The sequence below is a fragment of the Rhamphochromis longiceps genome, linkage group LG7 (assembly GCF_057381845.1).
Source record: "Rhamphochromis longiceps isolate RC_006_pf linkage group LG7, R_longiceps_female_GT1.1, whole genome shotgun sequence".
In the NCBI taxonomy this organism is placed as follows: Eukaryota; Metazoa; Chordata; class Actinopteri; order Cichliformes; family Cichlidae; genus Rhamphochromis; species Rhamphochromis longiceps.
In genome coordinates this window covers 6,295,992-6,310,556 of record NC_140563.1, presented here as the reverse complement: position 1 = coordinate 6,310,556, position 14,565 = coordinate 6,295,992, and the positions used below count along the sequence as shown (strand labels likewise).

Below are 14,565 nucleotides of genomic sequence, written 5' to 3'. Positions count from 1 at the left end.
TATATTTTTATTTGCCTTCAGTTACTTCTTTCGCTCACTTTTTCTGAACAGATTCAAAGTTAGTTAAGTCTGTTATTGCTGGAGTTACGGTCCCGCTTTTGCGCATACGGCACCGTTAAGGAACCAGTGTCCCGGACTGGCCGGCCTCTGCTCTCCCGGCTCTCTGACTCCGACTCCGCCTCTCTCTGAGCACCAACACACGAACGACCGACTACACTCAGCCTGCCTACCGCCACCTCCAGCTTTCATGCCTACCCCACCCCTCCTCCCCAAACTGGACTCCATAGTTTACGGCCGTCCCAACGAAAGCACTTCTTCCTCGCCGAATGCGCTCTTAGATTTCCGGAAGACGTCAAAGAGCCAGACTTTAAGAGCATAAACAGGCAAGAGTAGCGAAGCAAAGGAGAAGTTTTTTTTCTCCCTTTTCTTGCCCTCAGTTGTTGCCCTGCAGCGGGGCAGGACAGCAGGAGTAGGCCGGGGGGTGCACAAAAAGGCGTCCGTATGATGTGGATCTGGTACCTTCTGCTTGGTTCGGGGTCAGGCTCAAGAAGTGTTGGTAAGTTTTTCAAAGCCAGGGTGAAACTAACGTAGTTATCACGGCGCGGACACGCTTCGGTGCGAGTTCAGAGGAAGAGGGGGCGCTGATATAAAAAATTCTTAAGGACGGGCTGTGTGGTGCACTACTTTCTCCCTCGAGTTTCCTCAAAGTTAGCGAAACGACGTCTTTGAAAAGAACTTATAAGACATTTCTTTTCCCTCGACTGAACTGGACTTTGTGTGTGCGTACGCGCCAGTAAATCTGGATTATTGGCAGCAGTTTCAGAGTTTTTCGTGCATGTCGAGTGTCTCGCATTCGCTACATGTCCCCTTCACCTCTGAGACAAAGTATTTCTTTTGTTAGAGACTTCCTCCGTGGCGTGTCCGTTCACCGGGTTGTTTTGAGATGACGCCGTGGTCTCCCCCTGCTACGTTATAAGTGAGAGGTTGTTGACAGGGCGCCGTTGACAAGTCAAGCTGTTCTCCAGCCTCGCCGTGGAAGCTGCACGGGGCCCGGAGAATGACGTCTTGTAGTTTATGGGACACTTGTGACAGCCACTTGTTTCTTTTACTTGGTTTAAACATGATACAGATTTGAGCTAATGTTCACATTAGTGACGTATAATTTCCCCGGTGGTTATTACAGGATGCTCAAATGCTTCAGTGAGGACCTACAGTGAATAAATATATGACCCAGAAATAAACAGTATCAGTCACAGATAATTGGATTTGCTTTTATTGCTTTTTAATGACGAAAAAATGCGTGGCTTTTATGGAGTGTAACAGTGACAGCATTGCTGATGTTTCCAGCAGTGTGGGTTTTAGGTGGATTTTCACGGTCTCCCAGCTACAGGTGCATTAAATGGGCGTGGCTGGAAAATTTAAAAAGAGCCAAGATGCTTGTGGTGGTGATGATGATGCTTGTTTTGTCCCAGCAGAAGAAACACACACACACACACACACACACACACACACACACACACACACACACACACACACACTCAATGTGAATAAATAAGTGGATTGTGGCTGGTGGGGTGTTGGGTATTTAATCAAAAGAAGAAGGTGGGTGAGGTGGCTGTGTTTGTTTTGGCTCTTACTCTATTTAGTCCATTGTGTGCCCCACTCCTTTCCTGTAGCCTACGCTGTTACCTGCAAGTGGAGTTTAACTGTGAAAGTTAAGTTAGCAGGATTTGATGAGGGTTACAGGCCAGTTACAGCTCTGTGTACTTGCAGTTGCCCTCTACCCACAAAATCTCATTAACCTAATTATAAACAGTATATTTTGCAATCAGTTCAGAGTCATTAAAGATGACACTTGTAACTCTTTCACAAGACGGTTGTTCTTGCATTCCTATTGGCTGAATTCGCTTTCACGTCTTCATTATAATTGGCCTGGTGCTGTGGGTTGTCACGCTGTCATGACTTCCTGGGACTCTTGAAAATAATGGAGCCGTCATTAATGTGATTAGCAACACCTGTGATTCGCTTGACATGAAAAACTGAAATGTCTGCAGTGAAGAAGAAAAATGTTTTTGCTCGTGTCACTGAAACAGAAGTGCAAATAACATTATATTAGCTTCAGACAGAGATTTAGTGTGAGCTGCCCACTCTGGTTTTCTCTGCAGGAGCAAAGGAGGATGTATCTGTGATTAATGTAAGAAATTTTCTTTCGAAATATTACGGTAGTTTGTTTTCTTTTGTATGGCTTACGTCTGCTCAGCTTTGAATAGATAAACGGTGCTTCAGTGTTTTATTAGCTCATAGCCTGACCAGGGTAATAATGTCAGCTTAATATGAGTTAGACTCTGTTTATGTGACTGTGTTGTATTGTTGTCCAAACCAGCATAAAAGCTAAAACACAGCATAGGATTTAACAATCAGTATGTGGGATACTAGGACGTTAGATAGTGGTTAGTGCTGTGCTATACTGGAAATGTTGGTCAAGTCCAAAGTAAATACAAGGTTGTGTCATAACCAACTTCTAGCAGTAGTCTTTCTCTCCTCTCTCAATAAATATTAATAATATATTTGTGTGAATGCCTCACAGCATTGATGTATGCTTTATCTTTTGGTGCTCATAACCTTTATACTTTTTCAGATATTAAGCTTTTTATGCCATTTTTTTACCCCATTTTGCTGAATGGGACAACATTATCAGTGTGATCACCAGTTTTGCTTGCTGGGCTGAGCCATGTTTTAGCTCAGTGAGATGAGCAGCCGTTCTCAGAGCAGGAGGGCCGGGTTCGAATCCTGCTTATGGCAACATTTTTTTCAGTTAACAGTTCAACTGTTTTAAGTATTTTCAACACAAATTTCAGCTTTTTCACCCCTTTTCAGCAAAATTTTCAGTCGCTTCTGCTCTTTTCAGTAGAATTTTCAACTTTTTCACCTCTTTTTTTTTTTTTTTTTTTTTTAGCACAAATTCCAGCCTCTTCTGCTCTTTTCAGCAAAATTTTCAGGTTCTTCATCTCTTTTTTGCTGAACATTTAGCTTCATCACCTCTTTTCAGCACAATTTAGCTGTTTCTGCACAGTGCACATTTTTTCTCTCATCATATCTTTGTTTGAGACCAGAACTGGTTTGGCTCAGTGGGATGAACAGCCACCGTGAGATCTGGTAGCAAAGGTTCGAATTCTACTTGCGACACTTGCTGCAAGTCTTCCCTCCTTGCACTCTCCCTGCTTTCTTGACACTCTTCAGTATAGTGTTTCAAATAAAGCAGTTTTCAGCAAACAGTTCAGCTTGTACACAGTGTTTTCAGCAGATAGTTCTCCTTATGCTGTTTTCAGATTCCACTACACGGCATTCACTAGGGATGGGTATCGAAAACCGGTTCTTGTTGAGAACCGGTTCCCACTGTTTCAATTCCTTGGAATTGTTTGCCAAAATTGCAAACGATTCCCTTATCGATTCCAGTCGCCCCGAATGACGTCACCACGTTGCGGAGCGTCATTTACCTGACAGGAAACACGGCACCTAAGAGGCTCAAACGCTCAAAAGTTTGGTTATACTTTACGAGAACGGAACACAACAGGGCAACTTGCAATACTTGCAAAGTAGATATTTCATTTAAGGGAGGAAACACTACGAATATGCAAAAGCATTTGCTCACAAAACACGCGATGACCTTAAATGAATGTCGTGATTTTAATTCCGCTCCGGACTCATGAATCTCAACCCAGCAGCAGCGGTAACGTTTGCACGTCCTCTCCCGTTAATTCAGCAGGTAAATAATCAACTAACAGTGCATATTATGTTAGTGCGATCTGCCTTATTACAAAACCTGCTATTACTGTGCATTTACATGTACAATTTTTTTTTCCCCCTTTAAAAAAAGAAAAAGGAAAAAAAAAAAGAATCAATAAGAGAATCGATAAAGAATCTAATCGTTAAACAGAATCAAATGGAATCGGAATCGTGAAAATCTTATCAATACCCATCCCTAGCATTCACACTGCATTTTCGCAGGAAATGCAACTTTTTCTAGTTTTAATTTGTTTTGGGGGAATGGGGAAATATGACAACATTGACTTTTGAACTTTTGGCAACAGATAATGTCACTACAGATATACAAACCTTACATTAAAAACTCTCTATATACATTGCAGATTCAGATAGTTTGTTACCTACCCTATGCCTGTAATTGTGAATGTTGAAGATCTGCAAATACTCAAATGATATTTTAGTGCATTTAATATTCTTTACACACAATAGCACAGCATTTGTCCATTAGCTACAGCCGGCTGTGACCAATGAGCTGTGAAGAATGAGTATATTATGCACTAATTTATAAAGTGTAATATGTCAGTAGTTACAGAAGATTTACCTGATAATTAAGCCTTAAAGAAATGCCTCTGAGGTAATGAGGTATTGATAGTCAATAATGCAGACAATAAAATGATAATGATAACAAAAGATAATGTAGATAATGATTGTATAAAATGTTAATAATGGTAATGATTTAATAGATAATGAGCAGACAGGACATGATATGTTGAAGATAGTTTGGAGTTTCTCAGTATGACGTGCCGCTTTACCTTACTGTTCAAACTACTGATGAAGTGATCAATAATGAAAAGATGGTTAATAATTTTTGCTTAGTTTTGGTTTAGTAAATCAGGAGCTACTTATGAGGAAAGTGGTCACCTGTTTCACTGTATTTATTAGTTTCTCTAGTAATTCATCATCTGCTGTAGAGTCCTCATTTAGGAGTGTTTTGGATGTTCTGCTCATTAAGTCTTCATCAACTGTCAAGTTATTTTTTTACTTCTTTTTAACATATTCCTTTTAGTAGCAGACCAAAAACACTGCAGTCCACAGCTTAAGTTACTCACTCATTTAAGCCCAAGTCATCTTAGGTGGTTACCCTAAACCAACCCAGCCCTGTATTTTGGAGCAAAGCAGGCTTGGTTTTGAAAAAGCAATGTAGCTAGTTTTTGAGTGTACACATTATAAAGATTATTTTTCTTTGTTGAATTTTATTAAAAATAAGGTTCTAAATCTTCTAAATTCTAATGGTCAGACTTATGACTGGACTTAGGGTTAGGTTATTTTGTAACGCCTGTTTGGCCTTTAATGGCATATTTATCTATTGTCCAATAGAATTGATCCAAGTAAATTAGTCACTTACAACACTAAGAGTGGTCACATATCTATTGTTCATTTACTCTGATCTGAGTGAGTTTCTAAACTTATAGCCGTTTTCTGGTTGCCTGGTTTTGGTTTCAGGTTTCACTCTGCGTAAAAGGTTCAACAAAATAAATACAGTGTGAAGTTGCTGTGATCTGAACTAGTGAGCCCATATTACAGCTAGTTGCTATAGTTTGTTCTTTCTGTATGTCTATGGTACTCTACCGCATCCCACAATGCAACACATACCCGACTGCAGAAAGGCATTTAGTTCAAACTTGCAGTGTATACATGTTATTTGGGTCGGACTGAGATTTGTTCTTATTGCTAACAAACTGCTCAGGAGTTTGTTTGGAACTGGAAGGGGACCCTATCGTCCAACTAGTCTGGGCGTGGTTGTTTTGGTCCTTGATTAAATGTGATTACAGTGTTCACATCAGCACAAAGGAGTCACCCCAAGGAGGAAAATGAGGCGTAGTTCAATTAAAACAGATTAAATGGCAAAGGTGGAAAAACATCCTAAAACACTGAGAAGTCAACACAATTTTGGAAACTGATGACTCTGTTTCTGTGACACTTATTTACCATAAAACATAGGATTAGCTTTAAGCTTCTTTGTGTATGTTTAAGCTTTAACCTTACTTGTACTTTTTTATTAAATCCTTAGATTGCTAACCACACAAGTAAGTTCAAAGAGATGCCAAAGCCCACACCTTACTTAAGTGGGGAATTTTGAATGAAACCTCGATGCTTTACAGGTTACTGTTATTCACTGTACACTGAACTGGCTTGCTCACCCAAAGTACATAGCAGCATGCAAAATTACTGTGTGTGTGTGGGTGTGTGGTCTTGAACATTAACAACCACACCATATATTCAGCCTGACATAGCCATTTTCCTTGATCAACATAATTTGCACTCCAGTGATCACTCTGTGTTAGAAGGCCACACATAAATGCCAGGAGGTAGGTTTTTTCCATTCATAACCAGAGAAAGACTATTCGGGTCATTTCTCTTACTGAACAGAACGACAGAATCACATTGTTTGCCGCTTATTGTGCTTTGTATTTCCTCAGTGTTTGTTCACGAAGGCAGGCCAGTTGGCCCCATAAAACTCTGCGTGTTTGTGCTTATCACTGCATGTCTTTGAAACAGGGAAGAGAGAAAGAGATGTTGTGTTGTTTTTTTCCTCCTCTGTGGCTGACTTAGCTGATATGCTTCCAGCAAAGCATGAGTATTGAAACCCAGTTTTAAACATGCTCCAGGGGTAAACTATTGAAAGGAGTATCAGTAAATGCTGTTATTATTGGTTCTTCTCTCAGCACTGGAAAAATTAGGAAAATAGAATTTGCAGGCTCATTGCCTAGGTGTGGGTGTGTTCATAAATTCAAATGGAAATGTTCAGCGCATAAATTGAACTGTTATTCAGAAATTCAACATCAGTTTCAGAGTGCCTAGAGCAGGGAGGAATTCAGTGATTTGTTGGCAACAAACGCTTTGCTTTTTTGTTTCCACCTTTTCCTCTAACAGCGTTGGTATTGGCAGTGGTAGAAATGAAATGTTTTGGGGTTTTTTTCTGTTTTATATTACTTGTCTTAACGGTAACCATCCCTACTTTCAGCCTTAGTTGCTTTTGCTCAGTATGCCTAGACTTAAAGGAGGACCAGTGTGGCTTTAATTCCCTGAGTTGTTAAACAAAGCCACATGACTGGAGTCATGTTTCAGTCCTTGGGAACAGAGCATCATTAACTGTAGTGACCACATATTGTGTGGTTTATGCCTTTTTTGTAAGTTAAACATTAATACACAATAGGGACAAATTAAAATAAAAACCTGGGGTATTCTGCTGGAATGGTTTTGGCTCACTTGTCCGGTTACAGGGACATTTAACTGTAAATCAACACAAAGCTATTTTTTATTGTCTTTATCCAGTGATGAAGATGTTGTGATCGTCAGTGCCACCCATACAAAAATGCAGTAAGTATTGAATGTTTTGACGAACATCAAAATGCAGTCGGTTAAATCCTATGGCCTTTGCAGTCACCAGGAGGCCCATGTATAAACAGTGTTTACAAACCGGAACAGCGTGTCTCTATTTCCTCCCCAAAACTAGTGTTTATAGAGGAAAAACATGCAGCAGAAATGTGCAGACCTCCCGCATACTTTAAACCACGCACATGTACACACACTTTTGGCCGTAAATCTACAAAGACATTTCTGCATCTAACTCTAAAACCTCAAAACCAACATGGCTACAGATGCACTACTAACATTGAGACTTCAAAATACAGTGGACAAAGCCAGTGGCTGATGTTGTGCATCTTTTTATATACAGTCTGTGGTTGATGCCAGTGCCAAAAGCAAGTCACTGTCGATAGACTTAGGCTTGGCACAAAAACGGTTTTGGTTCTCTATAGAAACAACAGATCTCTTTGACCCTTTTAGGGCTTTAAACTTGCCTTATTTATGGCGTGGCACAGATGGTTGCACTGCAACCTGTCAGCTGGGCTTCACCTTAGATAATTCAACTCACTGAACTGAAATTTGTGATTTTGCCTGGTGTTAGTGCCTTTTAGACTATTTTTTAACTCCAAAAGGACTACTGAGCTTATACCATTGCAAAGCATCTAACAATGCAATATGTGATATTTTGCTGAAGTAAACATCCCAAAAATTATTTTCAAATCTGAAGATGTGACAAAATAATTAATATTTGCAGATAACTTATATCACAGAGTTAGTGCTGAAGTGACGTGTATACTGCAGGACATTTACAAATAAGGGATTTGTACATAGTTGGACCTTTTGGCTGTTATGTGTGTTCCCTCCATGGGAAATGTATGTGCTCTGTCCTGTTTCTTCGAGCAGCTCTGATCTAGAAGTCATGATGCTAAATATTTCATGAATCCTTGTGTATGTGTATTGGAGGAGAGGAAGAAAAAGTATAGTGGAAAAAGTTAGGAAACAGCACATTATACAGTACCGTGCAACAATCTTGAGCTACCCCTCATTTCTTTATACTTTGGCTCCAAGGAGCCAGACTTTCTTGTATTTTTAAAAGTGTTCTTGAGCAAAAGGCCCCCAGGCTTTTTCACTCATTTTCTAGTCCTTGTACCTGTTTTCAGGTAGATTGTTAAGCCACTAAACACTGACCTGTGACTCATTCAAGGCTGAGCCAGTGTTGTTCCTACATATAACAGAAAACTGACAAAGAATATTTTAAATGGTATCTTTAGACATTTTTTACTAGTAACCTGTCACAAAACACAAATTGCTCCACTCCAATTTCTTTAGTTGAGAAATGCCAAGCATAGCAAAAAAAGAATATTTATGCATAGACAAGGTAATTCCCACAAGTTTGCATATCTCAGCATGGTGTACAATGTGGCCTTAGAAAGTCTGAGGAAACTAGATAAGTGGAGGGAAGAATAAAAAGTGGCATACCTAAAAACTATCTACAGCAGATGAACAGTATCTGAAGGTTGTGTCCTTAAGAAATAGGGGGGGGAAAAGTCCAAGACATGAAACAGGAACTAAGAGATTCATCTGGCCCTTTAGTTGATCCATCTGTTTGCTGAAGCCTCATCAGAAATCGAGTCATTGGAAGGTTGGCTGTCAAGGAGCCATTATTAAGGAAGGGAAACTGGGAGAAAAGGCTTGAGGTATGCCACATTACACGAGAACTGGACTAAAAAAACACGTCTTATGGAGTGATCCGAGTTTTGGTTCAAAACATAATCAATATGTCTGTAGGATGTAAGGAAAGAGACAATGTTGTAAGAGTCTGCAAGTGGAGGCTCTGTCATGGCTCTGCCTGACTGGCAACAGCCTTCATTTTTTTGTATAACAATGATACCAAACACACTGCCAATGCAATAAAACGTACACGATAGGTGACCACACAGTGGAACACTAACAGTCGTGTACTGGCCTCCCCAGAGCCTCAGCAGCATTGAAGCAGTATGTGATTATCTTGTCTGTTGTTCTGTTCTTGGAAATGGAATAAAGGGCAAAGAAATGAAGGGTGGATCAAGACTTTTGCACAGTGCTATGTATTGATTTTGGATTGTTCTTAACTTGTTTCTGTTTATTTACTGATTTGAGCTGTTTAAATGAAAATATGTAGTTTTTCTTTTGTCACCCCAAGAATATGGCATTTTCAGTTTTTACAAACTACAGTGTTTTCGCTACACTTTTACAGTATATACTGCCAATAGTTATTCCTGGTGGGGTCAACCTTGAATATAGTTTGTGCTAGACATTGATTGTAGCTGTCTGCAGTGCCAGAGCCATAAAGTAGTTTGAGATGTGCTCAGAACTTTGTTTAAGCACTGAATGTTTCTGTAGCATTTTTAAGACTGCTGCAGTGTCTTAGTGACTTTTTTATAGCACATACACACATATTGTAGCAGCTAAGAGGAGGAGAGCAGGTTTTCCCATTCCTGTCAAGTCTGACACTAGTCTGTTATAAAACAGTCACATTTCACACCTTTTATATTTTAGTTTTTCCTGGAGGTGAGGTAGATGAACTTAGGAACCCTGCATGTTTTTAATAAATCCCGCTCGTGGGTCACCGTTATTAGTTCAAACAGCTCATTCCTCTTTATTGATATCCCATTGTTTTATGATTTTTAATAATCTTTTACTGTGAAGACACTCTTCACACTGTGACATTGATGGAGCTCCAGAACAGCGTTCATTCGCTTTGTGAACTAGCAAAACACTCACAATGTGCTCAGTTACAGCTTAGGTGGGAAAGAAATGATCAGCAGAGCACTCATGTCTGACGTTCATAGTGTATGTAATCTAAATTAAGAAATTTTACTGCAGAAATAAAAGCTGCAATGCAATTTCAAATGGAGTTTATCCATCGATCTGTATCGTTTTGTCTAATGTATATAAACTGGAACAAGAAAGCAGTAAATTGCCAAACTGAGCTTCTCCAAGGGAGGTTTGTGAAATGCAAAGAGTTGCAGTCTGGCCATATTAGCTATGTCTATCAGGTTTTGTACGATAACAATGACAACCCTGATGTACAGTAAATGTATGTATAAATATAACCTGTTTATACTGTGGAGCCCTGAGGACAGTTAAGCTTGCACACTTGCTGATTTTAAATGTCAAAGTATCAGGAAGCCTGCCTATGTTTGCTCTTCCAGTGCAGGACTCACAGTGGACTGTAATTGTTAGCTGATCGAGTTGGATGGATGTCGAGTCTGCTACAGTTTTTTTTTGTTTTGTTTTTCCATGACTGGGTTTGAGGTGTCAGAATCAGACTGTGTTGTTGTCAGTACGTTGAGTCTTGTTGAAATTTTTGAATTTTTAAAATGTTTGACCTTGAACAGCTTCCAGTGTTATTACTTCAGACCAGAAATGCACACTGCTCTGGATATGAACCCTAAGCTGAATAGAGATTACATTGTTTGGATCTTAAACAGCTTTGGCTCGATCCACCCGCTCACCTTGGTTTCTCTACTTTCATCCTCATCCAAGGTGCTCCCTGTGAGAGCAGAATGACCTGCTGTATGTGTCCCCTGTGTTGCTCTGCCTCCTATCACACAGGGAAGAGATCCTGGCATGCTGACAGCTGGCTCCCCTGCTGTCCCATGTGATCAGCAGTCATTTGCTGTACTTTGTCTCACGGCCACAATGGGAGCCAGTGTGGACACTGACAGGCTATTTTGGACTGAAATTCCACCATCCCACTGTCAAACCAAACAAACTCTACCTTAAAGGTCAACAAAAACCCACAGAGAAAAATGGATACCATCAGGGCAGCTGATACTTTGTTTGTTAGTGGAACTATGTGAAAATATATGGGGTGTAAGCGCAGTTACATGTTGCTGGGTTCATGTGAATTTGACTTGAGATATATGGAAAAAAATTGTACTTAATTATCTCTTGTTGATTTAGTTTTCCATGCCTGCATTTCCTTTCTACTCTTTCCTTTTTTGCCACCTTTATTACAAGATGTACATATTAGCTACCAAATGCCTGTGGTGAAAATTATGCAGCACTAAACCTTTGTGTGTGTACATCTTTAACCTCACACATAATTGTTTTAAAATAATTACACAGCCCTGGCAGTTTCATCATTCTGTTGAGTGGCCCAGCTCCATCCACCAGATTTGGAAGCTGCAATTAGGTGCAATTTTCCAAACATGTAATCATAAGAAAAATGTTCATTTCAACTAGATGATGTTTTTGATTGCAATCACATAGACATTTATTTCCCCTGCTGGTATCTTTTGTGCACCAACTGTGAGTACATGAGCATTTAGTGTCTTGTGATAAATATGCAAATTGTCTTAATAGCTTTGTAGGTGAACGCTGTTTTCAAAGCAAAGCGTTACCGCTAATGTATTCATTGACAGGATTAGATTAATCTTTAGGATTATGAAGACAGTTAATGGAACTCTTTTCTTCTTGTATTACACCTCACAGTAATTTAGGATTGCTCAGTAGGTCAAGAGTTCACAGCTGAAACTAAAACAAGAGAAATGCTGGCTCAGGAAACAAGCCTCACATTTATAATTGAGGTGCTACAGAGTGTGAAATTTACACACTCTATGTCTTACTAATAGAAATCTGCCAGATTCTAGATTTAAGAGTGAATATTATCGCCTTGGAGGTTTTTGAATGCCATTATGTGACATATTTCCGTAACTTGTGTTTGACTAGGCCTGACAGAGTGGGAGAAAGGGACAGCTAAACCTCAGGTACTCTGATATCTACTCTTATCTACGAGGAAAAGCACAAGGGAGCGATCTGACCGCAGTTCTTTTCGCACCAGATTGACATTTACTTGACAGTGCCAATTGAAGCCTCTTCACCTATTACTGCGTGCTCACTCACACGGACACACGTTTTGATTTAGAAAGCTCTCAGGTGAAATTCCAATCTAGAGACATAAAAGCTATTATGCAGTTGATGCTATTTCTCCAGGCGAGTGCGTAAATGAGCAAATAAGATCAATCTCAATTCGTCCGACCTGAAGTAATTGCTTATTTGTCACAATTAATTTCAGAGCCTTGACTCAAGACCCCATGATATTGATATTGAATGTCTTCATTATTACCTGCTCCTGAAATGAATCTGAATCTGAAGAATTAGTTTCTGTGTTGAATGGATGATTAAAAAGGTCAAGAAGGAGAGAGAAGTCATGCAGAAACTGGAAGTTTGAAGTATGCAGAGGAGCACTAACTCCACCTCTGTCACGTCACAAATATGGCTTAACCCCCTGAGCTGTCAGCACCTTGTTTTGGGTGTGCACACTTTATTCCCCACATTTGTCTTTCTTCTCTGCCAGTTATCATTCCTGTGAGCCAGTGTATGCTGCTGTGTTTGTGGAGGTATAAGGTGTAGAGTGTATGTGCAATATGTACAAAGGGTAATCCTCTCTTGGAAAGGAACCAGAGGAGGCGAGGCGCTCATCTTCACAGGAACTAATCACCCGATCCCGCCTGCTGTTTACAGGCAGTCTTGCCAGCCAAAATCAAATGCAAAGCCCATGTTAATTGCCTTAATGCTGCTTCCCTGTCAACCATGGCTTGGCAGCGGCCTTCAGCACCGGGCCACAAAATAAATTCTTTTTTTTTTAAATTCATCAATGAATGCCAAAGACAAAAGGGAGTTCTGCTCCCCAGGAATGCAAAGTAGAATCAGTTTTTATTTACTCAAATTTAAAAGCAAGGAAAGCAGAACAGATCTATGGGAGGGCGAATGAAAGTGGAGGTTGTTATCATATGAAATGGGGGCAAAGCATGAAGTTCAGACCTATCTTAGGTCATTATAAGACCAGAACTATTAGTCTTACTAGGGTCTAGTGCAGGGGTGGCCAACCAGTCAGAGACCAAGAGCCACTTTTTTTTTTTACTGTGTTACCGCAAAGGGCCACATCATACGCATGGGCACACATGAACATCACCCATCATTTCCTCCCTCTCTCTCTGTCACACACACACACACACACACACACACACACACACACATCTCTGCTCAGCCAGATTTATTGTAAATGTCACACACCAACATGATAATGACAGAAATGGACTCCTCCAGTACTAAAACCACAGGCCAGTCATTTTCAACAATGAACATTGTGTTCACTGTCTCACACACACAAACTCTCAGTTCAACCAAGTCCACAAACAAAAATATAATAATCTACAATAGCATTTACTTTTACAATGCATGTTGTTTAGTGGGACTTCTAGCATTCCTTGCCTTGAACAATCCTCTTCAAACCTGGCTTGTATTCCGTTGTTGCCACTCGAAGCAATTCTTTCACATGAGTGTCAGTCAGAACAGATCGATGCTTTGATTTCACATGTTTTAGGGTAGAAAACACAGACTCGCAGACGTATGTTGACCCAAACATTGACAGTATCTTAAGCACAGCCCGTTTGACATTGGGGTATTTTTCCATTGGCACACTTTTCCAGAACTCAATGGTCCCTTCCCTTAAAGCAGGTTTCAATTGGTCCTCCTCACAAAGATCGATCATCTCCAACTCAGCCGCAGCTTCATCTGTGACTAGCGGGACTTTCAAACAGCCGGTCTCTGCATTAAATGGGTCGACGAGGAACGTAATCTGTGGCCTTTTCAATTGTAGATCATGGAACCGGGTCACAAAGCTTTCGTGCAAGTTTTCAATCAGTGTTGCATATCTGGCTCTTTGCTTACTCAGGGCAGCGCTGGCGACTTGCCCGCTGGCTTTTAGCAGAGTGGGAAAATGCGTTAAATCTCCCTTTTGAATATGTGTCTTGAACAGCTTCAGTTTGTTGACAAACGCAAACACACTTTGCACCAGGTCAGCATTTTTAACTTACCCTGCAGGGTCAGGGTCAGTCTGTCCAAGTGACACAGCATGTCGACCAAAAAGGCCAGATCCATAATCCACTTGAGGTCCGAGAGCTCGGGATAGTCCTTGTCCTTCTTTTCCATAAACAGTTTCACGGCATCCAAAAGCTCAAAGAAGCGAGAGAGTACCTGGCCTTTTGACAGCCACCTCACAGTGCAGTGCAGCGGCAGGTCACCTGGAAGCCCTTGGTCCAGCTCAGCGATGAGATTCTTGAATTGCCTGTGGTTAAGCGCATGTGTGCGGATATAGTTGACGATTTCCATCACAGGCTTCACGACGTTATCTAAATTCAATGATTTAGACACGAGTTGCTCCATGTGGATGATGCAGTGGAAATTCCAAAAGTCAGGAATAGTTTGGTCAGCTTTGCACAGCCCCACAAGCCCGTTCACAGATCCCATCATGGCTGGTGCTCCATCCGTGGCTATTGCAGTTAATTTCGTTATGGGCAGATTTTCTTTTTCTAATGCAGCCATCACGGTTTTCACATCTATGCCACGGGTTTTGTCTTTTAATGGCACAATATCCAGGAG

General features: G+C 40.6%; 1 protein-coding gene across 4 annotated transcripts in view; it reads left to right on the top strand.

Moving 5' to 3' along the window:
* Positions 1 to 205: 205 nt before the first annotated feature.
* The window catches only part of ldlrad3 (low density lipoprotein receptor class A domain containing 3), a 99,555-nt gene continuing 85,195 nt past the window's right edge, over positions 206 to 14,565 (top strand). For 2 of the 4 annotated variants that reach the window (XM_085411816.1, XM_085411817.1), the window contains exon 1: positions 207 to 556. Coding sequence is in view for 2 of the 4 variants with exons in the window: in XM_085411818.1 (XP_085267944.1) it covers positions 502 to 556 (55 nt within the window). In the remaining 2 variants the exon portion in view is untranslated. Of the gene's footprint in view, positions 557 to 14,565 lie in introns of all 4 variants that reach the window. The other 2 variants (XM_085411818.1, XM_085411815.1) reach the window with 2 other exon arrangements.